This window comes from Ochotona princeps, chromosome 7 (assembly GCF_030435755.1).
Source record: "Ochotona princeps isolate mOchPri1 chromosome 7, mOchPri1.hap1, whole genome shotgun sequence".
NCBI classification, from domain to species: Eukaryota; Metazoa; Chordata; class Mammalia; order Lagomorpha; family Ochotonidae; genus Ochotona; species Ochotona princeps.
The window spans coordinates 43,475,354-43,502,977 of record NC_080838.1 but is presented as its reverse complement, the minus strand read 5'-3'; the positions used below and the strand labels follow the sequence as shown (position 1 = coordinate 43,502,977).

The 27,624-nt window shown below is 39.3% G+C and overlaps 1 protein-coding gene across 2 annotated transcripts in view; it reads right to left on the bottom strand.

The window, feature by feature from the left end:
• The window catches only part of PPA2 (inorganic pyrophosphatase 2), a 93,447-nt gene that overhangs the window by 20,809 nt on the left and 45,014 nt on the right, over window positions 1-27,624 (bottom strand). For both annotated transcript variants that reach the window (XM_058666978.1, XM_004594316.4), the window contains 2 exons: window positions 8,977-9,104; window positions 5,787-5,872 (listed from right to left, as the gene is read on the bottom strand). In XM_058666978.1, coding sequence (XP_058522961.1) covers window positions 5,787-5,872; window positions 8,977-9,104 — 214 coding nt within the window. The remainder of the gene's footprint in view (window positions 1-5,786; window positions 5,873-8,976; window positions 9,105-27,624) is intronic.

Here is a 27,624-nt window from a genome sequence, read left to right as displayed (position 1 = left end):
TCTGGCTCTTGGACCCCCTGGTATGTGCGAAACCTGGCACTGGGAGAGTTTCTGATGGAGGAGCCTGGGCAATTTCTCTGTCAGGACACAGTCCCTGCAGGAAGCACAAGAAGCACGATAGCAAACAGCCCAAAACAGGCAATGGAAATTATCCCACTGGTATACACATGGCATGGATTGGGGGTAGACCAGGCTGAACCTGTTCACATCACCCGCTGGCAAATCCAAGCACCAGAACAGAGTGTGGGTCGAGCCAGGTTCGGTTGTGACACATACTAGTCCACATTAAGGAATGCTAAGGTGAGATGAACCATACCAGATGTGGTTGCAGTGCCCTAACAGCACATGCGATAATCAGGAGGAGGAGGCAAAGCTGACAGGGGAATGTGGGCTCCCCTACTGGACAACTACTCCTAATGGAAGGCGTGAGTCAGGATGGAGGGAGAACAGACTAGGCAGGGCTATAACACCTGTGGGCCTCATGTGAGCTAGATAAGGGAAGGGCCACAGTGGGCTGACTGTTCCAACTGGTGCAAGCAAAAATTAGAGTCGGTAAGGGTTGGTTGCGCTTAGCCGCAGCATTAGCTGGCAGAGGCTGGCACTGGCAGCTAATTCTGTCAAGTCAAATGCCAGAACCACCTGGAGAGTGCACAATCTGGGAGTGGGTGTGGCCTAGAAGGGAAATAGTGGGCACCTCCCTCTTGGGTTACCACGCTCACTGGACAGCACAAAAACCAGGACTGGGCAGGGGTGGCTACACAGAAAGGCACCTGCCAGTAGGTGTAGGGGCTGGATAGTAGGTTGGTTGGGTTGAGCTGGGCTTCAATGCCCATCGACATGTGCGAGAGCTAAATGGGATGTGGGACAGACTGGACAAGCCTGCGGTGTGTACTGGCAAGCATGGGAACCAGGGTAGGGGGCAGAACTGGTAGAGGTCATGGGGAGTCGCCCCGACTAGGCTTCAGCTCCAACTGGTTTGCGTGAGGACCAAATATGAAGTGGGCAGAATTGAGCTGGACTGCAACACCCGTTGGTTCACGAGGAAGACAGGGCTGGAAACAGAACGGACCCAGCAATCTCAACGACCAGCATGTGCATAAGCTGATTGGTGTGACAGACGGTGCTGGAGTCTGTACCAGCAAACTCACGCAAGAACCATGTCTGGGATCATCTCAGGTAAAGTTTGTTCGGAGATCCCTCCAGCTGAACTGCTGATCTTAGAACCCCAACCATGAAGAGACTGTCAGCCAGTGGATTCTGAATAGGGTTCATTGCGATTGGAACTGAGAGATTGGCAGCAATCCAGAACTGATGAACTATCACAACTGTTTGAGCAGGACCCTCGGAGTATGCCTCCCGTTGGGGATATGGGATGAATGGGAGGTTGGGTGGGGCTTTTCCCTTTGTTACTGTCCTAACACCAAATACAGGAAAAAATGATAATATTAGTGTGGAAACAATGGTATTACCCATTTTCACCCTGTAGCCCTTGACCCTTTGTACCCTAATCAACTAAGTAAGATGATTAAAAATTCATTAAAAAATAATAAAAAAAGAAATCTTAAAAGCTATCTATGCAATTTTTCATAGAAAAATTAATGAACTTTTTGAAGACCTCTTATGCATAAATTTAAAATTTTTTCTTCAGTTTTCTAAAAGCTTTCTGAAGTATCTTTTTATTTAGTTTATTTAAAAATATTATTCAGCGTCTACTATAGCAGATATCTATTGCCTAGCTACTGCAGGTCATGGATTAGGAATATAAAGATGAACCAAACAGTTTTACTAATCTGTTCTTGAGAAACTTATATCCTGAAGGAGGCAAGTTCATAAACAAGCAATTAATAACTACGGTACATATGAACAGAAATATGCAGTATAGCAGGAGCACAGAGCACACCAGGACCAGCGAGCATAAGCCTGGCACAAGGGAACACCTTCCAGAGAAGGCTAAGTACAGAAGGTAGCCAGTTTAACCAACGAGGAGGTGATCGAGGTGATCATGGCAAAGGAAACAAAGTGAGTTTCAGTCTACAGATCAAAGCAGATGGTTTTAAGCAGCTAAAACAAAGTAAGATCGAAGGAAAGTGAGGCTAGAGGGGTAACAGAGGCCACACTTAGAAGACTGGGGCTATCTTGCCACCAGCCCAGTGCCTGCTTCAGGGTCTGCTCCTCAGGGACCCTAAGACACCCATGCTGACGAGGTCAATGCAGCTGACTTTGTGACCATTTCCCTAGGTGGTTCAGGTGTACACACATCAGGAGGATGGTTCTAAAAAACATTATGGACCCAAACTGAACTCAACTGAGCAAAGAGGGTTGGAGGAGGGCTTGCTACTGAATAACAGAATACTTAGGAAAGAAAGACAATTCATTACATTCAGGCAAAGGAAGTGAAGTAAGCTCAGAGGACGCACTGCAATTTTTTTTTAAAATGCATAAAAAATGAACTAAATTTCCAAAGCTTTGTCCTCAAATTATCCAGATGCATATAATTCACATCTTGAAAATTCTTTAGCTAACAAATATTATTTTGTTGTAAAAAAAATTTTTAGAGCAATAAGAATACAGTTGTCCAGCGAGTCGGTTTGGAATCTAGGCTTAAAGTCCTGACTTTCTGCTGCACTGTGCGACTTTCAGTAAATGACTTAAATCTCTATGTAGCTTCAAATTTGTCATGTGTAAAATGGAAACAATAGGCATGTTACAAGGCTTTTAACTGAGTAACACAAAACGCTCAGGAGTACAGAAAGCTATAACAAAATGACTCAGAAACGACAACTAGAATCCACAGATAAGTAACGATACCATGCTGGACATAAACTAGGCAAAGTATAGTTTCCAGAGCTGTTATGGCAAGGTTAGGAAGAAAAATAATGTAGCAAATAGCAAGCAAATACCTCATCAGACAATCAGAGACCCCTTTCATTCTGGAGGATCTCATCATACTGATGCCTAGACTCTAGAGCATAAAGAACATCTAGGACAATCAGGACAAAACATACTCAGTTACACCCAAATTCGATGTTAAATTCAACTGTTAGTTAAATGAGAAACAATTACTTAAATTTTCATTCTTGGCAGAGAGTGATCCACATAAAATTTAAGTGAACAAGGGAGGAGATGACCAAAGTGACAAGCTTAAGACAGTGTGTCTTTAGCTTACATGAGAAATGAACTCGGGCTGGCATTGTGAAGTAGCATGTTAAAGCCACCACAATGTTGGCACCCCATATGCTTCTGGTTCCTGTCCCAGCAGCTCCACTTCTGATTCAGCTGCTCACTAGCAGTCTCCAAGGGAAGAAGATGGTCCCATGGCTGACTTCCTGTCATTCAGATGACAGACCTGGAACAATCCCCTGGCTCTTGGCATCAGCCTGATATAGCTCCAGTCACCGCAGCCATTTGGGAAGTGAACAAGCACCGTTTTTATATCTCCTCTCTCTAGCTCTTTCGCGTGCATACATAAATACATAAACCTTTCTGCTGTGTATCAAAGCAATGAATTCTCAGGATTTGTGCTATGGGCAAGATGAATGAATCTTCTCGAAAATTTTAATAAAATGTTCATCAATATTAAATAACTTATTCAAAAATTCTTTAGTTTTTTAAAAGAATGATTTATTTACTTTTATTGGGAAGGCAGCGTTACAAAGAGGAGAGATGGAGAGGAGAGGAAAGGTCTTCCATCCACTGGTTCACTACCCAAGTAGCTGCAACAGCTGGAGGCAAGCTGATCCAAAGCCAGTAGCTAGAAGCTTCTTCCAGGTCTCTCACGTGGGTACAGGATCCCAAGGCTTTGGGCCATCCCTGACTGCTTTCCCAGGTCACAAACAGGGAGCTGGATGGGAAGTGGAGCAGCCAGGACATGAACTGGTCCCCATATGGAATCCCAGGCATGCAAGGGATAGAAGGTGAGGGCAAGAGTGAAGAGCTGAACGGTGGATCTGAGTCTTGAGTTTTGCGCTCTGATAAAGGATGTGAGTGGACAATCAATATGCCATTGAACTGCTGAGCCAAATACATGCCCTCAAAATGGAACAACTATTTATTCCACCTGATTTCTCTTGTACTGTAACCCTTGATTCTTATATTACTATGCTCAAAAAGAACAGAGACAACATATTCACATAAACATCCCTAATACCAGCACAGTACTTGGTGGTAGGCCATTAATCAGTATATGGTGGAAGAATGAACGGCTTCTTGGCTTCTTGTGCTTCAGCAAAGAAGCCAATGAAGTGGAGCAGGGCTCTACTGCCCAGAGCTAACGTGTTTATTCTGCTTTCTAAAGTTACACTTACCAAGAGCTGCTGTTTTTGTTTTCAAATCTGTTTACGTCAATTGCACTTGTCACAATTATTAACAATCTAAATAATAATAATGTTCACTGATCACAGGAATGTGGAGACTTTTCTGTGAACACCAGATAGGCTAAAACTACTAAGGTTAATAACAGAGGTGCTAAAAAGCCTAAACAGAGGTGAGTCACTACAAAAACTTGGGATCAAATTAGGAGGATTAGAAAAGAAGCTCCCAATCTTTAAAGCTTTCAATTGTAAGGGGCATGAGGATTACAAAATTTTTACTTTCTATTCTTAATTATGTGAGAGTTTATAGAAAAGTTTATACGCTGAATATTTAAAGGGTCTTGAATAATAAACATATCTTTTAAATGATGTATGTATGTCACTGTTGCTTGATTCCTCTTAATCAACCATGATACAGACCATACAGATAAGATGATTTTTTTCTTAAAGATTTATTTTATTTTTACTGGAAAGTCAGATATACAGAGAGGAGGAGAGACAGAGAGGAAGATCTTCTGTCCAGTGACTCACTCCCCAAGTGGCCTCAATGGCCAGAGCTGAGCCAATTCGAAGCCAGGAGCCAGGAGCCTCCTCAGAGTCTCCCACATGGGCACAGGGTCCCAAGGTTTTTGGGTCGTCCTCAACTGCCTTCTCAGGCCACAAGCAGGGAGCTGGATGCAAAGTGGAGCCGCCAGGATACAAACACGCCCATATGGGATCCTGGCACAAGCAAAGCGAGGTCTTTATCCACTAGGCTACAGTGCCGGGCCAAGTAAGAAGACTTTTTACATCTTTAGTAAGAAATTATGTGGCATTTATTAGATAAATAATCAAGCATTTCTGCATGAAAACAACTAATTTTTACTTCATTCTAACACACATCACAAACAATGTTTTAAAGATCCATTGCTTATCTGAAAGGCAGAATTACAGAGAAAGGGAGAGGAAGACAAAGAAAATCTTCCATCTGCTGGTTCACTCTCCAAGTGGCTGCAATTATTTGCACAAAGCCAAGAGCCAAGAGCTTTTCCGGGTCTCCCACATAGGTGCCAGGGCCCATGCACTTAGTTCATCTCCTGCTTTCCTAGGCACATCACAGGGAAATGGATCGTAAGTGGAGCAGTTGGGACTTGAACTAGTGTCCATGCAGGAAGCTGGGGTCACAGGTGCTGGCTTTACCCCTCTATGCCACAACACTAGCCCCACAACATCACAAAGTATTCTAACTAAGCACCTGACAGCTTGTCAGTACTCCTACTAACCTACAAGCCTGTGAAGAAAAGCAACCCAATCAGTTCCTACCATTACAGCACCTAGTATCAGTAATGGCCACTGAATTAGCCCTAAGTATTTTTAAGTGTCAAAAAAATTTACAACCCCTCTTTTTGAAAAACAAGTGATCAGAGATATATTACATGACCTAATATTAATTGATCATAAGCTAACACTACTTACACAGGAAAGACAAATTCTTACCAATTGATTGCCCCTCCATCGCACTTCTTCATGAGCAGTGCTTTCCAGTGATCATGAGTAGATTTAATAATTTCAAGAGCAAAAGCCTAGTTACAAGCCAAAAACAAACAAATAGAATATTACACTGTTACACTACCACAGAACTAACCCTAATCTCATCATAGAAGTTACCTGTTAAAAGTATTAGCTCTGGTGTCAAGCAAATCTAATTCTGGCTTCTTCTTATTTGTCTGCTGTGTGACTCTAGGCAAGTTACCTAAACTCACTTAGCCTCAATTTCTTCATCCATAAAATGGGACAGAGGGGTTAATTCACATAAAGAGTTGGGAAGTTAGGGCCAGTAGGTCAGATCCAACCTGCTAGTCTTTCTGGCCTATGCTACTTTAGTGCTACAATGGCAGAGTCTAGTAATTCTGACAAAACACACATGGCATGTAAAGCCTATGATAATTACTATTTAATTTTTTAGAGAAAAACACACATTAATACCTGATCTAAAGCACAGAATTACTGCAAAAATTAACAAAACATGAGGCATTAAGTCCCCAAGTGGCATCTAATTTTTAAGTAAGCATACATCTATTAATTTCATCACCATTATATCTTCACAAAGTCTAATTTTAAAGAAAGTTTAGATTATTCAACTGAGGAATTAGCAAACGCACTTTTTTTAAGGATTAATTTTAATTTTTATTTGAAAGGCAGATTCACAGGGAGGAGACACAGAGAAAGATCTTCCATCTGCTGGCTCACTCCCTAAATGGTAATCAAGGCCAGAACTGGGCCAATTCGAAGTCAGAAACCATGTTTCTTCTGGGTCTCCCACATGGGTATAGGGGTTTCTTTCCCAGGCCACAGGCAGGGAGCTGGATACGAAGTAGAGCAACCAGGACACGAGCCAGTGTCCATACATTACATAGTACCACAGGCAGAAGTTTAACATGCTATGCTATGGCATGGCCCAGCAAAGCTTAATATGGTCAGGACTTTTTCCTTGTAATAATTCTAATGCCCAAAAGTAAGATCAATAGTATACATCTCTTGCTAGATATAAATAAAGGAAGACAGTCTAAGCAAAATTTGATTTCCAAAGCACACAGTTTAGATGTTTTTCCCAGAATGTTGCTTATTTTCCTTACATAGAACCCTTATTTACTAATTCAATTAGTTCCTTTCTCCTTCACTGACAACTAAATCCATTATAAGAATAAAGAATAATGGGAACCAAGATCGAGTAACAATGGGAATTTTTTTTCTGGAATTATTTGAAAGAACACGGGGGAGGGAGCAGGGAATGGAGAGGAGTTTCTCTATCCCCTGGTTCACTCCCCAAATGCCTGCAACATCAGTGGCTCAACCAGGCTGAAGCCAGGTGCCTGAAACTCCATCTACATGGTCCACACTGGCAGTGGAGACATAAATACTCAAGCCAGCACCTGCTGCTTCCCATGGTAAACATTTAGCAGGAAGGCGGATGAGAAGCTGAAAATGGTACTCAATCCCGGGCACGTACCAGAGAAGGTAGGCTATCAAGCAGTTACAATGCCTACCCCAATAACAGGAAATGCAGCTTCTAGACAACATAGCTCTCTCAGGCCTATTGTTGCTTGAGAAGATGAATCACTTAATTCTCAATAAGGTGATATTGGAGGCAAGAAATCCAATATATTATCTAGATAATACAAAGGAAGATTTTAAAAATAAATTTATTCGGATAGTTCTGGCTAAAAACCAGTTTCAACATTTGCTTAAAGACAGGAAAAGCCTTTAATTACAAACTGAAGTCCTATTTTTTCCATCACATTAAAGACAGACACTTTATTTTCTTGAGTTACATTCTATTAAGATAGTAGTGATAAAAAGCAATGCAGAAAACAAAAACGACTTCACTCTATTAATTCAAACTTGGAAAAACACCAAGAGACAATAAAGGACCAAAAAAAGTATATTTAGGCAAGATTTTTATATTATAACAAACATAAAATACAAAAAATATTTTTAGAAAAAAATTATAAAATTTTATTCTTAAAAAAAATTCAGTCAAAAGTAGTCTTACATTTGTATTGAAAAATCTTAGAGAAAAATCCTAAAGATGTTTTTGTTTTTAAAGATTTATTTATGTATTTGAAAGAGTGCCAAAGTGGGAGTGAAACAGCAAATCTTCCATCCACTGGTTTGCTGTCCAACAACCAGGCCTGCTCAGGCCAAAGCCAAGAATGAGCCACTCCTCTGGCTCCTCTTCAGGGGTAGGCAGGGCTCATGCACTTGAGCCACTATCTGCTGATTCTCAACAGCACCATCAGGGAGCTGGATCCAAAGTTGTGCAGCTGCAGTTTTAACCAGCATTCTGATAACAGATGCGGCAGTCCACCTTAGGGACCACAAGACCTAGCTGCCTTCCAGGATGCTGAGTTTTTGTTAAGATCTTTCAAAAAAAAAAGACTGAGCTCATTCAATCAATTCTTGCACAGCATTATAGATAGTGTAATTTTCATTAACTTGTTTTATTTACTTAGAAATATATTTGACTTACTAGTCAAATTTTACTTGTATAATTCACTTATATTTACATTACATATTTTATGTTTACTTACACTTATAATTTACTTATATTTTATATTTTACTTAGAAATCTATTTGACTTACTAGTACTCACTTAAAAGTTGATTTAGAGTACAGTATTTTTTTTAAACAAAATTCCACATTTTTAGACTTTAACTTTTTGGCCTATTTCCTATATGTAACCATGTTAAGAGATACTTTTTGATGATTCTGTGATATTCCAAGAGAAAAATTCTGACAGGAAGATACCTCGAGTGCTTTCTGAATTATGAAGCAGGTTACTTTAGTCACAGCACAGGGTACACTTACGAGGGGAGTTCCTGTCTAGCAACATCAAGGGTAAGTTCCTGACCCCCAGGAGAAGGGAGGGCTGTATTTCAAACACAATTTGCAAAGTCAGAATGATCATAAAATTCCTTCATTTTATGAGAATATGGAGTTACACAAACAGATAGAAACACTTATTTGTCAGTTATGTTGGCTCACTTAGAATCCACAAAAAATTTTAGAATGATTAATATTCTATACAATTTAAATTAGCAGAAAACACTACTGAAGAAATCCTCAAAACAAAATAAGTTTCATGTAGGTATGAGGAGGCATATTCAAAGATAAAAGTTATTGTCACCTTGTTTCTGAATTCTCCATTAAAAGCAAATTGGTTTTCTGGTTTTCCATCTGGGACTTTATAATATCTAAACCAGTTGAGAGTAGCTTCCAAGTACCCAGGTTTGAACTTCTTAACATCATCAATATCTGTAAGTGAAAAAAAAAAAAACTGTTTAAAAAAACACACATAATAAACATTTTTTAAGGGGTAGATCTTTGTTTTAAGGAAGCCACAAAGCAATGGGCCCAGTCCAATAAGCAGCATAAACTCTTGGCATGTATCATGCCACTTCCAGATTCATGTGTTTTCATATATAAAATATGATCTACTCATTCAATAAAAATTTTTAAAAGTAAAAATTGCTTTCCTTCCTTTTTTTTTTTTTTTTTAAGATTTACTTCTTCATTTAGAAGGCAGAGATACAGAAAGCGGAACAGAGAGACAGAGCTCTTCCATCCATGGGTTCATTCCTCTAATGGCTACAATGGCCAGAGCTGGGTTAGTCTAAAGCCAGGAGCCAGGAGGTTCTTCTGGGCCTCCCATGTCAGTGCAGGGATCCAAGTGCTTGGGCCAATCTCTGCTGCTTTCTCAGGAACACCAGCAGGGAGCTGGATCAGAAGTGGAGCAGCTGGGACCCAGAGTGGCATCCACACAGGCTGCAGCACCACAGGTGCTGGCTCCATTCATTATCCCTCAGCACAGACCCTTCATATAAAACATTTAGTGAGCACTTTGAGAAGATGTGTTCACTTGCGTCCACATGATCGGAGGTCTAACCAAGGTAACCAACACAATCAAGTGCAGTGAGATTCTAACAGATATGCACAAGAACAGCAATATCATCTGAGAGTGTGAAACACAACCGCATAAAAGTGTCAGGTATATCACCAATCACTCAGAGCCAACAACAGGGTCAGGTGAAGACACCAGTTGGGATGCCCAGTCCTTGATGGAGTACATTAGCTGAGTCCATTCCAAATCCAAGCTTCCTGCTAATGCTCACTTTGGGAGGCAGCAGGTGATGAGTCACATGGGAGACCTACATTACACACTCTTCTCTCTTCTACAAGCCAGCACAGCCCCAGCTGCCGTGAGCCTCTGAGGAAAGAACCACTGAATAGGAGCTATGCTTTTCTCTCTGCAGATTTTTTTTTCTTCAGTATGATTCCACAGGCTCAGAGATTTCCCTTGCACCTTCAATTACCTTCCCCCTTCCCCGACAGTTTCCCCAATATTATAATAGGATACTCCTTCAGCACCAGTCACAAGTCCATCATTCTGCTATTTAAGTGTATTATGACATTGTAGTTATAGACAATGGTAAAGACTCCAGCATCCTATTGTCAAGATAACCTTTCATTGGGAGTCCAGCTTTTATTCAGAGAAGGTATGCATACTGCACTATATCTTCTAATCTTACTATGCTAGTCTCATTACGTAGTATTTTGCATGAATGGTGCCTTTTATCAGAGAAAACATATGATATTTGTCCTTTGGAGATTGGTTTACATCACTGAGCATAAATGCTACAGCTATACTATTGGATGGACATCATTATCTAGGCAATAGCAGGCTGGAAGTAGAAAAGCTACATTAGGCTCTGTGTAAAGAGAATATACTAAAGTTGGATTAGAAGGGTTTCATACATTTCTAGAAAGACATTTAATTATTTGAAAGACAGAATGACAGACACAGAACGAGATCTCACATCTGGTTCACTCCTTAAATCAACATCAGGGCCCAGGCTGGGCAATGCTGAAGTCAGCAGCCAATAACTCTATCCAGGTCTCCCATATGGGAGGCAAGGATCCAAGCACTCGGGCCATCTTCCACTGCTCTCACAGGCACATTAGCAGGGAGCTGGATAGGAAGTGGAGCAGCTGGGACTTGACCAGCACTCTGATGTGGGATGCCAAAATGGCAAGCAGTGGTCTAATATCAGATCCTTCACGCATTTATACAGCAAACACTTGGAAAGTTATCCCCGTTTGTCAGTGTTTAAGTGAGTTAGGCAGTAAACAGAAAACAGAAACAAATGACTGCTTTCATGCCTTACACAGAAGGAAGAGACAGACAACAAAATAAATAAATGCTTCATATCTAGCAGGTTAATTGGTGAAAACTCCCACAACAGCCAGAGGAAAATAAAGCACAGTAAGGAAGGCAATATAAACAGGACAAGGTAGTATCTGAATGATATACAGAATCTTTCCTTTTAAATTCAATAATCATCTTTATAGTTTACGTTGAAGTTCCATTAACGTATAAATGCTTAACTATTACATTTTGATGACATTCACTTGAATATCATAAAATTATTACAATACATGAATAAACTCCTCCTTAGGCAATGTATCCTTTCCACTACACAATAATTCAAAAAATATGACAGAACTCTCTATCAGACTGTCGCATAACGAAAATTTAGCACGGTGCTTTTATACACAATATAAAGCACAGGAAATAACAAATAGATTAGGCCATTCTTCAAAAGCTAGAAAATTATGACTAAAGGCAGGAGATGACGTCACACATACATCGTAACCCAAAGATCACATGGTTTTGTACTTGCTTATTCAAGTCTTGTGGGAATCCCCATTCTCTAGGTATGACTAAAAGGCAATCTGCAGCATTGGAGCAACAGACAGAAACGATCCTCTGCTCTTTACACTTTCTTCTTGTCTGTTATGTGGAAAGGTGGCGAGTTAGTCACATTTCCAAAGCCCGGACATTCCACACAAGTGAGTACAGAAAGGCAGGGGGCAAGGCAAAGAGAAGAATGAAGTGCTGCTTAGAGACACTGAAATTCACATTTTACACATGATGTCAATGGGCCACATACCTTTGAAAAACACTCTTGGAGCAAATTACAACAATGTCACAATGTACGAGGAGAAAAATCATCTGAAGCTGAACATAAGTCACAGTTGCTTTATTAATGAAACTCTCTCTATATATCTATATACATTTATGGAACAACCAGTAAGTGATAGAAAATATCTGAGAATGAGTTCTGGAGATTCAGCACTTCCACATTTCTGTAGCACACACTGTTACCCTGCGTTAGAGACTTTGCCATAACTAACATGGAACGTTCATTATACGGTTCAAGAGCAAGTATCTGGCACCGAGGCTGAAGCCAGTTTGTGACACAGGCATCCTATGTAGCAGTCCTTGATTTCAGTCCCAGGTTTTCTGCTAATGTGCACAGTGGGAAGTACTCAGCTACCTGCTACCTAAGTCAGAAATCCAGACTGAGGTCCAGATCCACGGCCTCAAACTGGCTCAGCCCGAGCTGTTGTGGGTACTTGATAGGTCAATCAGCAGACTAAAGAAATTTTTCTCTGCCTTTCAAACTAGGAAATTTTATTTTGAATAACAAATTTAAAACTAAGGAAAAATTATTTTTTTAAAGAATTGTCAAAAAATCTTTCAAAAAACATTTCAAAGGGTCCCAGTGTGGTAGCTTGGTGGCTCAGATCCTCACCTTACACATGCCAAAATCTCATATGGGTACCGGTTCGTGTCCCAAAGGCCCCGCTTCCCATCCAGCTCCTTGCCTGTAACCTGGGAAAGCAGTCAAGGACAGCTCCAGGCCTTGGGACCCTGCACCCATATGGGAGACATGGACAAAGCTCTGGGCTCCTGGCTTTGGATCAGCTCAGCTCCAGCCGTTGCGGCCATTGGGTAGTGAATCAGCGGACAGAAAATCTTCCTCACTGTCTCTCCTCCTCTCTGTATATCTGACTTTCCAATAGAAATAAATAAATCTTAAATTTTTTTAAAAAAATTAAAATTAAAAAAGAAATCTATTAAAACGAATCAAAAACAAGATTAAGCACTTCTAACTACCCAATAAAGCACACAATTGCAAAGCCATGAACACATGGGCTGAACCCACGTGTATACAAGAATCCCAGCAGGTTAGCATGAGAGGTAGACTGTTATCTTCACTCCTGTTAGGTGAAGGATTGATGAAAGGACTTACTGTGTATACTGCAAGATCAAGAGCAATGAATGTGAGCATAATGGATGGAGATAAGAATTTTAAGGTAGTCAGGGATACATTCAAGGGTGTTCCTTGTCAATGTACAACTTGGAAGGCAACACATGGTGGCTCAAATGCTGCCACCCACATGGGAGACCCACGTGGAGATAAAGGTTCCTGGGTTTGGCCTGGCCCAGACCTAACTGCTGTAGGCATTTGGGGAGTGACCAAATAAAAGCAAAAAAAGGAACATAATAATTAAAAGAAAAAAAATGGGGTAATTGACCAAATGTAATGAAAACAGGAGCTGAATGATCACAAAGCTCAATAAACCCTATGTGGGGGTAGGGCAGGAAAGGATACTTTAGAGCAGGCTACTGAAACCCAAAGTTAGAGAAAAATCTGCACAAGAATCTGAGAAGGACACAATATTATACAACAGGTAATGATACAGTTTTTGATTTCTCATCAGAAATAATCAAAGAGAAAAAAACACCTTTATTGAACTTAGAAAAAAAGACAGTCTTGTAACCCAAAATACATTTTTTTAAGCAGATTTATAGCAAGAAGGAGAGACACAGAGAAAGCTCTTCTCTGGCTCACTCCCTAAGTTTCCACAATGGCTGGAGTTTAGCCAATCCGAAGCCAGAAGCCAGGAGCTTCTTCCAGGTCTGCCACACAGGTGCATGGTCCCAAGGTTTCGAGCCATCTTCTATTGCTTTCCGAGGCTAAAAGCAGAGAGCTAGATGGGAAGTGGAGCAGCCAGGACACAAATTGGTACCCATTTGGGATCCGGGTCAGCTGATGCAAGGCAAGGATTTAGCTACTGGGCTATCACACTGGGTTCAAGCCAAAATTGCATATCCAACTAAATCATAATTCCAAAATAAAGAAAACATGATTTGAGTTAGTAAAAATGAAAAAAAAATCATAGGAAGTGGAAACCTAAATTTTCTCCAACAGATGAATCAATAAAAATGTGGTATATGAAAACAATGGAATACCACACGGCAATAAGATGGAACAAATCACACTGATGCACAAATATACAGAAATCTTTAAAGCATCAGGCAAGAGAAAGAAGTAAAAAACCAAAGATCATGTTTCCTACATCATGGATAGATACATTGCTGACAAAGATTCCACTGGTTGCCAAAGTACAACAGGGTTTGCTGTGGTGACAGCACAGGGGCAGATGGAGATTTCGGGAAGTAACAGAAATGTTCTATATCATGATTATAACAGTTATTAGGCAACTATGTGAACTTGAAGAAACTCAGTAAATTCTTGCTGAAAAAATTGGATAAGTGAAAAACATGCATAAGTGAAAAACAAGACCCCTCTATCTTACACCTCACATAAAAATCAACCCTAATTGCATCAGGGATCTAAATCTATTATCTGACAGGATCAAATTACTAGAGAAAAACACTGGGAGCACTCCACAAGACATAGGCATAAGGATGGACTTCCTGGAAAAGACTCAGAAGCACAGGCAATGAAAGCAAAAGTAAACAAATGAAATTATACTGAACTAAGAAGCTTCTCTCCTGCAAATGAAACTGTAAATAAAATGAAGAAGCAACCAAAAAAAAAAAATGGGAGAAAACACCTGCAAATTATGCAAGTGATAGAAGATTAATATCCAGGATCTATAAAGACCTCAAGAAGCTCAAAGTAACAAACAGTGTAGTTAAGAAATGTGCAAGGTGATAGCCTAGTGGCTGAATCCTTGGCTTGCATGAGCTGGCATCCCAAGTGGCCACCAATTCGTGCCCCAGCTGCTCTACTCCATCTAGCTCCCTGCTTGTGGCCTGAGAAGGCAGTAGAGGATGGCTCAAAGCCTTGGAACCTTGCACTTGCATGGGAGACCTGGAAGAAGCTCCTGGCTCTGGATCAGCTCAGCTCCAGCTGTTGCAGCCCCTTGGGGAGTGGAGCCCTGGACAAAAGATCTTTCTCTGTATCTCCTCTTTGTACATCTGCCTTTCCAATAAAATAAGTAAATCTTAAAAAACAGGAAATGTGCAAGGGACATGAACAGGTATTTTTCAAATGATGAAGGACAAATGGTCAACAGAAACATGAAATGAGGCTCAGAATCTGTGGCCATAAAGGAAATTAAATAAAAATCACTTCACCTTAGTGAAAACTGCCATCATAAAGAAATCAGAAAACAAGGACTACTGGTGAGGATGTGGGCCAAAAGGTACCCTAATCCACTGTTGGTGGGAATGTAAACTAGTGCAACCATTATGGAAAGCAGAATGAGATTCTTGATATCTGAAAATAGATCCGCCATATGACCCAGCCATCCCACTCCTAGGACTAGACCCAAACAAAATGAAATCAGCACATGAGAGTTATCTGTACCTCTACACTTATAAGCAGCACAATTCACAATACCTAAGGTATAAAATCAACCCAAATGATCATCAACTGATGATTGGATGAAGAGAACAGTGTACACATGTGTGTGTATATGTGTGTGCACATATATATATATATATATATACACCTATGTATATGTACACACACACACTTTATGGAATACTACTCAGCCATAAAAAATGAAATTTCACCTTTTGCAACTAAATGGATACAGCTGGAAACAATTATGCCTGGTGAAACAAGCTAGTCTCAAACATTAAACATCACATGTTTTCTCTAGTCTCTGCTGAACAATACACAGAATATCAAAATGTAAACTATACACATGAGATTAACATCTTGGGATTTAATTACTGTTTACATCCCATGGCTATATTCCTGAGTAATAAAAGGATTTCCATCTTTTTCCTTTTTCCTGTATTTGCTGTATCATGGCATCTTTATCTTAGCTATTGGAGAGTTAAGTTAGTGATAATGAAGAGAAAGGAAATTATGCCATTATAATAATTTGGGGAAAAAATAAGAAGGGGGAAAGAGGAAAAAAGGAGAGGGTGGCAGCAGCAGTCCCACGCTGCTAAATCTGTATCATGAAAACACGAGATCTATGCTTTATATGAATCAAAAAGCCATATTTATATAAAAAAGAAATTTTAAAAACTTAGTGAATGTTGCACTTAAAATGGAGCAAACCTTACTGTGTATAAATAATACCTCAACAGAGTTGATAAAAGCAATGAAGTGAGAGTCCCAGTGATGAAACAATTTCTACCCTGAATGGGCAGATATGGAAACAAACAGGTAGAAAAACATGTGAAATCAAAGGTATTTTAAAGTATCAACAAAGTGATGTTGGAAGACCAAAAAAGAAGGTGGTAAGTAATCCACAACTTCGTCTCACAGAGTCAAAGACACTTCACTCATAGGCGACATTTAAACTGGTGCTCAAAAGCTAAGCATGGGCTTAGAGTTAGCAGTGAACTTCAGACACAGAAAAACATCTGTTCAAAGCAAGATGCAAGAGTGTGGCACATGTGAAAGAGGTGACACCTGTGAACACTGGATAACTATCTAGAAAGTCCTGGGGAGGATTAGTACAAGATTCTAGCAGCCTGGAAAATTTCGTATTCCCTGAAAGCAGTGAGAAGACTTTCTTTTTTCTTTTTTTTTTTTTTTTAAGATTTATTTATTTTGTTACAAAGTCAGATATACAGAGAGGAGGAGAGACAGAGAGGAAGATCTTCCATCCGATGATTCACTCCCCAAGTGAGCCGCAACGGGCCAGTATGCGCCGATCCAATGCCAGGAACCAGGAACCTCTTCCAGGTCTCCCATGCGGGTGCAGTGTCCCAATGCATTGGGCCGTCCTCAACTGCTTTCCCAGGCCACAAGCAGGGAGCTGGATGGGAAGTGGAGCTGCCAGGATTAGAAGCGGCGCCCATATGGGATTCCGGGGCGTTCAAGGCGAGGACTTTAGCCTCTAGGCCACGCCGCCGGGCCCGAGAAGACTTTCTTTTAAAATGAAATAATAAAGAAACTTTCTTAAAATCAGATAGGTTTACAGCCCGGCATGGCGGACTGCCAACTAAACTTCCATCTGCAGCATCGATGTCCCATATAAGCATCAGTTCACTTCCTGGCTGCTCCTCTTCTGATCCAGCTCCTTGCTCGTGGTCTGAAAAGGCAGCAGGTGAGTGCTCAATTCCTTGAGCCTCTGCATCCGTGTGGGAGGTCGAAAGAAGTTCCTGGCTCTTGATCCGCTCAGCTCTGGCTGTTGCTGCCATTTGAGGAGTGAAGCAGCAGATGGAAAACCTCTCTCTGTACAATGTCTTTCAAGTAAAAATGCAAATTCATCTTTAAAAAAATGTAAGTTTAGTAAGCAATGTGGAAATAAGTTTTAGTGGCAGGAAGGCCTAGAACAGAGAGGTATTACCATTACTTCAATGGGAAAGAAAGGTGACCAGCTTAAAGTCAACAGGACGGATTCAAACTTGAAAGATATTTCTGTGGTCAGATAATCTGGTGACTGTGGGACTGACTTCAGGAATATAACAAAGTTCTGAGTATTACACATATGAAAATAAAGTAGTATAAATATGATGCTAAACACAGCTGCAATTTCTAAATATGTCAAGATTTCACACACTAATGTCTAACATCTTCAAAACATGTAAAAATATGCACTCTTTGAAGATATTTTCACTTTGCTCAAAATATTCATTTTTGGTTGAGCAACACCATGCATATTTGCATATGTTTGGTCATCAGTTAAAGGTTTACCAAGCACTTAAAAATGTTTGGTTCTGAGGGGAAATTAATTCTAACTACTTACACACACCTTCATCCACAAAAATGCATCAGTGCACTAAAATACACAAAGAAATCTGAAGAGATACATACACTGAGGTGAACAACTACTAGTTTCAAACATACCAGAGTATGTGACAACAGGATTCAAAACTTATACAGAAGAAAAATCATAAAAGACCGACCAAAATAAATCTGAAAAAGAACAATTATGGAAGATTAATGTTGTATAACTTAGTACAAGGACCCAGTCACCAAATAACACAGTACTGGGACAGGAATACATCACTGATGGCAAACATCATCCAGAGGCCGATCGTGTGTAAGAAGCATTTCAAAACAGTAAGAAAAAAATCTTTTTGTTTATTCAGTGATGTTGCAAAAATCCAATTTCTGGGAAAAAATCAATTCCACATACATCAAAGACTCAACCATAAAAATAATGACATGTAAAAAAAAAAAAAACATTTCTCTGTAAGTGAAAAATTGAACAAGAACCAAAACACTAACACCACATATAAAAAGACTAATAAAATGGAACAACTTCAAAACTTAAAACTTTGTAAGCCAACAATCCACTAACTTTAGACGGCAAAAGAGTGTTTGTAAACCTAATAATAAAGGACTAATACACAAATTATCCAAGCAACTTCCATATGCCAAAAGAATACATCGATTCAAATACAGGCAGTTCACCAAATGAAAACCAGTAAATAAAGACATGTAAAAAATATTTTAGTTCAGTAACAACAAAAATAAAATTTAAGCAAGATATATTTTATCTGGCCAAAGAACATAAAAATCAGGTATTACTGAGGAAGTAATCTCACATGCTGCTGATACAACTGTAAATCGCACAGGCACTGTAAAGGATAACGCAGAGGCCATCACTGTGGCACAGCACGTCAAGCTGTTGTTTTCAGTACGTGAATCCTACATGGAGACGGTCAGAGTCCTAGCTACTCCACTTTCAGTACAGCTCCTTGGTAACACAACTGGGAAAGCAGCCACGAATGGCCCAAATCCTAGGGCTTCTACACCCACATGGGAGACCAGATTGAAGCTACTGGTTCCTGGTTTCAGCCTGATCCAGCCCCTATTGTTGCAGCCAAATGGGGAAAGAATCAGCAGATGGAAGCTCTATCCTCTCTTTCTTAACTTGGATCAAAATCCACATATTCAATGCAATCCCTTTCAAAATAACAATGACATTCTTTACAGTATTAGAAAGAACAATTCTAAAAATTCAAATGGAATCACAGAAGATCCATAATAGCCAAAGTAACCTGAACCAGAAAAGTGAGGCTGGAGGCAACATAATACCTGGCTTCAGAACACATAACAGAGCTATGATAACTAAAACAGCAAGGTACTGGCATTAAACAGATGCACAGATCAACGGAACAGAACACAGAACCCAGAACGTGGTTCATATACTTACAGCCAACTGATTTTCCACAGAAATGTTCAAGCCATATATATGGTGGAGTAAGAATAATCTCTTCAATAAATAGTGCTGGCAAAACTGGATGTATAAATGTACAAGAGTGAGATCAGATTCAAACTTCTCACTCTATGCAAAGATCAACTCAAGATGAATCAGAGACCTAAATTTAAGACCTGAGACTCTGAAGCTGCGGAAAGAAAATAGAAAACATTCCAAGACACTGGTGTAGGAGTCGACTGCTTGGATAGGACTCCCAAATCACAAACAATAAAAGCAAAGCTAAACGAATGAAACTATATCAAACTCAGAAGCTTTTGTACAGCAAAGGAAATGATCACTAGACCTCCAACAAGATGGAAAAAAAATACTCGGAAACCAGGTCTCCAATAAAGAATTAATATCCAAATTTAAAGTTCAATAACCAAAAAGCAACCAATTCAGTTGAAAAACAGTCAAAGGACTTCAATGGCTAGCTTTTGAAAGAAATACATGTCAGTGAAGTAGTCACAGGATGTGGTTAAGAACTTGCATTTTCTAATGTACTGGTCGCTCAATACCATGTCAATTAATTCCAAAAAAAAAAAAAAGTGTGGGGAGCAGGGCACCGGAGCCGCCCCCATGAACATAAAAGGCCGCCGCAGGATGGCGGCTGGCCCAGGGTCAGGAGGCGGGGTTTGTCAGGCCAGCAGGTAAACAGGAGGTCATGGGGATAGGTTGATGCTCTCGCTGCGATTATGTCATTGCTACCGGCCTATCAGGCAGCGTCGAGTGGACCCACGGGGAGAAGTGATTGTTGGAGAGCGGTATAAAAGCAGCCACTAAGAGCAATAAGACGGACAGGAATAAGAACAGGGCAGCAGAGAGGGGTACAAAAGCAATAAGGCTTATGGGGAGAAGAACGGGGAGAAAAGCAGCAGAAAGGGGAGAAAGGCTAAGACCTACGGAGAGGGAAGAGCAGTGGAGAGAGGGGTAAAAAAGCAGTTGCTTTTGGCAATAAGGGGTCGTCTGGTTGCGGTTCCTGTTTTCCCAGACCCTCAAGAGTATGCCTCATAGGTAGTGTTGCTGCAGGCCGGCGACAAGAAAGAAATACAAACATCCAATAGCTGAAAAATTGCTCAACAACCCTTGCCATGAAAAATGCACATCAACAAAAATGTCAAAAAAAATCATGGTTCAGAAATAGTATGTCTTTCAAGCTTCAAAATCCGTAAAGTAGGTACTATTTATTTTCTTTATGTAAATTAGGAAGCCAGGGCTTTAGGAGGTTAAGTAATTTGCTTAGGATCTCTAAGTGAATCAAGTTTAACTTCAATATGTTAGCTTTAAATACAAGTTGGCAGGTGCATTTGTATGTGTATGCAAATATCAAATTTGATTAGGAAATTACATCTTTAAAGTATCTTCTAGGCCTGGCGCAATGGCTCAGTAGCTAAATCCTAGCTTTACATGTGCCAGGATCCCATCTGGGCACCGGTTTGTGTAACAGCTGCTCCACTTCCCATCTAGCACCCTGCTTGAAGCAGTCGAGATGGCCCAAAGCCTTGGGACCCTGCACCTACCTGTGTAAGAGACCCAGAGGAGACTCCTGGCTCCTGGCTTATAATCAGCTCAGCTCCTGCTGTTGTGGTCACTTGGGGGTGAACCAGCGGATGGAAGATCTTTCTGTCTCTCCTACTCTCTGTAAATCTGACTTTCCAATATAAATAAATAAATATTAAAAGAACAAACAAAAAAACTTCTAACCAAATATATATTAAAACTGTTATGAATTACTTTAGATCCAAGGCTAGACTATGGCTTATGTATAACAGACTAATGGAATGGTTCAAACTTGAAGGAAACCTATTTTAAAAAGTCACTCAGGAACTGGATCAAACTGTTTTTTCACGTGCATCACTTCCTCCAGACAATAACATAAAATGAGGAACACTATAACTAGCTGAGGATTTTCAACTTGAACCAGTAACATAAAGGCAATACTGGAAAATGGTCTTATGCCAAAATTTTGTTCAGAGGGTGAGAAAAAAAAAAAACAATGAGCAAGCAACTTCAGGTTCCATGGGATTTTACCAAAGTGAGGGATGCAAACTGACTCGTACAAAGCTCTCCTTCCAGTATTATAAACGTTGTTTCCACAGAGGTCAGCTTGCCACATCAGTCCCCTTGAAACCAAACCAGTGCAAAGCAAGAACTTGATATGCATAAGAAACAACAGTTCTATCCCACAACATCCTCTGTGTTTTCCACATCACAGGCCCAGTCTCCTGCTCAGAGAATTAATTTTGCTAATAGGTGGTGCTACTCTGGCTCTGGGAAAGATGTTCCTGTTTTCCACACTACTTTGCATGTCACATTGAACACACATGGCCTAAGGAGCTGCCCTTCACTGGACTTGCCCTTTCTTTTTTCTACCCTCCCTTCCTATTCTAATTAAGTCAAAACCTGTAATAAAAAACATAATATCATAAAAAGATAGAAATTAACAGACTTGAAAATCAGTATTTCCAAATAAAAATAAATCCTAAATGAAGCGTTACTGGAACTGTATATAAAAACCTGTTAGAAAACACTTGGCAGCTTTTTTAATAAATATAAATATTTATTACCCGCTTGGAAGAAATCGCACATCCCCAATAAAATGAAAAGCATACAATTACCTTCCACAGAGTAGAAATTCAAATATTCTTCTACTCTAACCCTTTTATTAAGCATTTATCACAGTAGCTAAACACACAGGCTTTGGGGTCAGAGAAATCTACATTGAAGTTAAAGCTCCATCATTAACAGCGAGCCAAAGCACTTAGAAATAAGTAAATATCCTCAAGAAACCCATTTCCTGATCCTTTCATCTAAATTATTATTTCTATGCGCACTAACTCTGAGTATAATTTAGGCTTTTTACATATGGAGAATGATAGGCTGAATTTAAAGATGGGGAGTGCTTATCAACTGGAGGGTCAAGCCCACAATCACAGAGATGAAGAAACGGCACTTTTGAGAGGTTATATAACTTTTCAAGGGTCAGTAACGAACAAGCAAAGGAGGATTTCAGAATTGAGGCCTTCCCTATACTACACCACATCATAGGAAAATAACAAATCTAAAAAACTGCAAGAAGCCAAGGTTCAAAAAAGAGGCAACTGACTCACAGTAATTTAATTCTATTCTTAATTACAGTCCCTTTAATTCAATTTGTCACTGCTCCTTAACTGCCTCCTCCTACATGCCATCCCTCCACACCTACACCCACTATGGCAGACCTATTAATGAAATCAAAGGAAAGATCAAAGCAGCTACCTTTTAACCAGCTCTCTAATTATCAAAATCTCATTGATCTAAATGATTTAAGAGCAAATAGTAAGCACTTGCAGAGAGCAACATGGACCAAATCCAGAAGCACACTTGTCTATTCTGGGACTTTTCAGAGGGGTGAAAAAACGGCAGCTATGACACCAGACTGGTTTTCAACTGCCAGCAGTGTGATTTTAGCCAAATTACCAGTTATCCTCTCCTGCCTAAGTCCTCATCTGGGAGAAAAATGGTGGCAACATCACATCTTGGTTAAAGTTTTATGAAAATTAAACAAATCATCTAAAATAATCACTTAGCATAGTTACTAGGCATACAATGGTTGCTCCACAAATGTTAAAACTATATGGATGATGGGCTCGGCAGTGTTGCCTAGTGGCTAAGGTCCTCGCCTTAATCCCATATGGCCGCTGGTTCTAATCCCGGCAGCTCCACTTCCTCTCTATCTCTCCTCCTCTCAGTATATCTGACTTTGTAATAAAAATAAAATAAATCTTTAAAAAAAAAAACTATATGGATGACAACAGGGATATGCTAACTCCTTTCCAGATCAAACAGAACATTTTACTGTCTTCTAACACAAACAGAACCCTATTATTTCTGCTTACAAAAGTAAATACAAATATTTTCCCTTAGTATTACTATGTCATTTCCTCTTCTCCATTCTCTGCTCCCCTAACCTCCAGCCAAATCGGCAGTTTTAAATTATGCTTAGGGAGAAGAAAATCGGCCACCATATTCATGTGCTTAGTTTTAAAGTAAAAATGGTATGGTGAATAAAAATGTTTGCTTAACAAACGAAAAATCAAGCCAAACAGATTCAGTTACAACATGCTTATTTCTGCCTTGAGAAACAATAAAAATAAAGTATGTAGTGCCATTTGACTTCTAAATTCCCCTAAGTGTAAGCTGAATTCTTAGATAAATGAGATATAGAAATTCTGATAACTGAAGGACAGGTGTGATGTTGGCATTTGATACGTCTGACTGTAACAGCTCTAAATATATCCAAATTGGTCACATAATTAATTCATCCAGAATGCATCTGCTCTAATTTATTGTTATAAATTCAGTGTTTGTTGTCTCATCTTCCATATTTTAGACCTGCAAAGTCAGAACCCAGGTAATGATTCTTACAGAACAACAGATAACAGTTTTTACTTGTTAAACACCTTCTGATGCTCATCTCCGCAGCACCAAGTCCTGAGCATCATGAACAGTTCTGAAGCAGTGCAGACATCTGTTTCCTGTTTGAAGTTCTAAGTTACAAAAGGTGGTTTTTTTTTTTTTAATTACATTATATTATGTGACACAGTTTTATAGATACTGGGGACTCCCCCTACCCCTTCCGAAACCCTCCCCCCATGGTGGATTCCTCCACCTTGTTGCATTACCACAGTTCAAGTTCAGTTGACATTCTTTCATTGCAAGCATATACCAAGCATAGAGTCTAGCATCTTATTGTCCAGATAAGTTCAACGGCTTGTTGGGGAGACCATCTCTGGTCTGAAGGTAGAGCCGGCAGAGTATCATCCCAATCAATTAAAAGCCCCAACATAACCTCAGCAACAATTTATAACATTATGGAATTAAATGACATATTATTGAGTAACCAATATGTTAAAAAAAAATGCAAGTTCTTTACCACATCCTGTGACTTCTTCAATGACATTTCAATTTTAGTTTATATACAACCGGGTTCTATACACCTTAAAATGGCTATAGACTACTATTCAGCTGTCTCATGTCTATTTTCATTATAGTATTTAGCATTTTATAGCGTTGAAGCATAATTTTGCTGAACCTGGCTTTTTTTTCAGGTAGTCTAGACTGGCTTGTTAACTCTAACGAGACATATGTCAACAGTCGAGGTGCAGAACAGTTCTTCCAACTCCCTAGAAACTGTGAGGAGAACGTGAAATATAACCTACCATGATCATAACTGGTAACTCATAGACAACAGACTCAAATCAGCATTAGACAATAATTAAACCACAAAGGCATATAGGGGGAATCAAGAGCAATCCTGACAACCTCTTAACAAAAGGTGGTTTATTTAACTTAACCAGGAGAGAAGTTACACAAGTCCTCTTATTTCAACCTCTGTGAAGAGCTCTGAACTTGGTTATTTCATAACCAAGCACTATTATCCCTAATGGCCAATGCCCTGGGAGTCTTATTAACTCTTCCAGGCCATTAAGGTACTATTAAAAACATTAAGGCCTGAAATCTAACTACAGTACATTAAATGGTCTTAGTATTGAACATTAATGAGCCTGCCAATGTGACCAGTTTTCCATCACAGACACAAAGAATTTGGTGTCAAATGTTATTTGAGTTCGTCTCTCTTTTTTTTTTAACAGTGGCTACTCCAGTTTTAAAAAGTGAAATTTATGTATTTAAAATAGCAATGTTGGAATTACAGAAATTAGAAACAACAGGTTTTTACTACTGCAAATATGTAGCTGATGAAATAGCTGGTTTCAGATCCATCACATCAGTTAAAAATCACACATATTAAAATAGGATATTACAGTCTACCTAAGCATGCACATACATGTTTATTAGGATCAAAGAAGTTATTTCATCACAGATGAAACAACCTCAAAACTCTCTAAACAATAACTTTAAAGTTCTATATTAATATAGTAAAAAGAAAATATATAAAACATACAAAAGGACAAATTTTCATAAACTAAATTAAAACTGACTTCCTCATCTCCTAAAAAGGGAAAACTGTAAAACTATGTCAACTAACAGCTTTTTCTTAAGGTAGTGGCAATGAATAAAAGAAATTTAAAATTTTACCTACCTCCTTATTTGAAAGAGCCAGAAAAGCAAAGACAAAGTGGGAGATACCTTCCACCTGCTGAATGCTGCCCTCCCTCATCCCAGGGCCTGCAACAGCCAGCACAAGCCAACTTAACAGGGGCTTAGAATTCCATCTGGAGTTCCATTGAGGTATCAGAATTTCAAGTACTTGAGCCATCATGCACTGCCTTCCCAGGCTTGTTAACAGGAAGCCAGATACACAGGACACAGAAGTCTCACACGCAGCTTAACTTGCTGGGCCACAATGCACAACCCATATTTAATTTTAAATGCATAAAGAATAATACAAAAGTACAGAAAAACATTCTAAAAATTCCTGTTTACACAGAGGCCCAGAAAATTTCCAGTAGCTGCCTTTCTCAAAAATGTTTTTTAACCTTTTATCATCCTAAAGAAAAAAAAAAAAAAAAAACTAACCAGCATAGCCAGGAAATTATCTAAACTGTTAAAAAAAAAAACACTCTTTGTTATCAAAATTTCAATTTACACACAGTAATTCATATAAAAAGAGGCCATATTAAATATGTTCAAGTTATTTAAGTAGGCATAGTGGGACACTGGCACTCCACATGGGCTTCTGATCCAACTGCCTGCCACAGTGCCCTGTGAGGCAGCGAAGCACAGCCCATGTGCTTGGGCCCCTGCACCTATGTGGCAGATCCAGATGAAGCTCCTGGCTCCTGGTTTTGGTCTAGCCAATCCCTGTCACAGCAGCCATTTGGGGAGTGAACCAGTGTACCTTTCTCTATGTAACTCTCTCAAAAAATAAATCCTTAAAGGTGATTTCCCCGAAAGATATTTCAGACATGTACAGAATCAGAGAATCATTTCCTGTGCAAATTACTGTAAAAAAGCTGGAAAATATATACTAACAATAAAGGGAAAAGGACATGAGGGAACCTAATAAAATACAGAAATGGGGTGGCTTTTATGGTAAGGCAGGTTAAGGCAAAGCTTGGGATGCCCACAGCTCATACCACAATGCCTGACTTTGAGTCCTGCCTCCACTTCCACACTCTAGGACACAGCAGGTGATGGCTCAAATTCTTAGGTCCCTGCCAGCCACAAAGGGGACCCAGATGGAATCTGGGACTCATGGCTTCAGCATGGTCCATTTGGTGAGCAAATCAGCAGATGGAAACTATCACCTCCACTCCCACTCAATCAAACAAAGGAGTAGAACTGACTTATAAGGGCAAACAAAATAAACATTATGTTCCAAAAGGAACATTATGCATAAGACTCAGAGAACAATTGGTCCAAAACTGATTATTTAATAAACAGTATAACAAAATAATTGAGTAACATTTATTAACATTGTAAATGCTATTAAATTTTCAGATTTGACGGAGATGAAACATGAAAAAAAAGAACCTATCTTAAAGCATATAAATTTTGATACTGTAGAATTAACAGTGTATCTGAGAGAAGCTAGGTTGTAAGGGCAGAGAAGAAAAAGTACTCTATTGAATAGTCAGAAGTTTAATAATGTTTAACAGTTACTAGAATACAGGATATATGGGAACACAATTAAGAAAAGTTTAAGATTCCTTCAAGTTAGCAAACTGAATCAATAATAAGCATAAATGAAGAAACGGAGATTTAATCACATTCCTTAGAGAATATAAGTAACTACTTAAAAGCAATGAAAAATATCAGAAGACAGATGGGTACTGGAAAGCAGAACTTTACTTTTCCTTTTGCAGACAATTTCAATACTTCTGAGTTTCTACTTTAAACTATATGATTAACTTCATAATTTAAAAAAATCCATCTAAAACCCTGTGTTTGTAATTTTATAAGGTAAATGTGTGAAAAAAAGATACAATTTTTTAAAAGTTGTTTGACATAAATATTAAAGGTATTTTTTAAAAGTATACATTAAAATAAGCAAAGTTTTAGCGTCTATCAGATATTGTTGACCTAAACAAATCCAAATGTTCATTTTTATCTCATCACTATAATATAGGAACTTTCTTTAAAGGGCCTACTTGAGCCCATCAAAATGTCTCTACTCCCTTCATATGGCTATCTCCTTTTCAAATAAGTAACCACAATATTATTTTAAAAATTGGAGGCTGTGTTGTGACATAGTAGGCTAAGCTGCAGCTTGGGACATATGCATCCCATACAGGAATGCCTGTAGCATTATAGAAAATAACACATGATGTGCTTATAATACTTAAGTTCCCCTCAAATGAAAAGTTAGATGTTTTTAGGAGAAGATTCAATTACTGTCATATGATGGAAAGGTACTGTTTATTGTAATCACACCACACAAGCTGATCTTTCGAGAAAGCACATTTAAGAAATTCAGGACAGTAGGAGCTGGCATTGTGATGTAGTGAGTAAAGTCACTGTTTGTAATGCTGGTATCTCAGCGTCCAGGTTTGAGTTC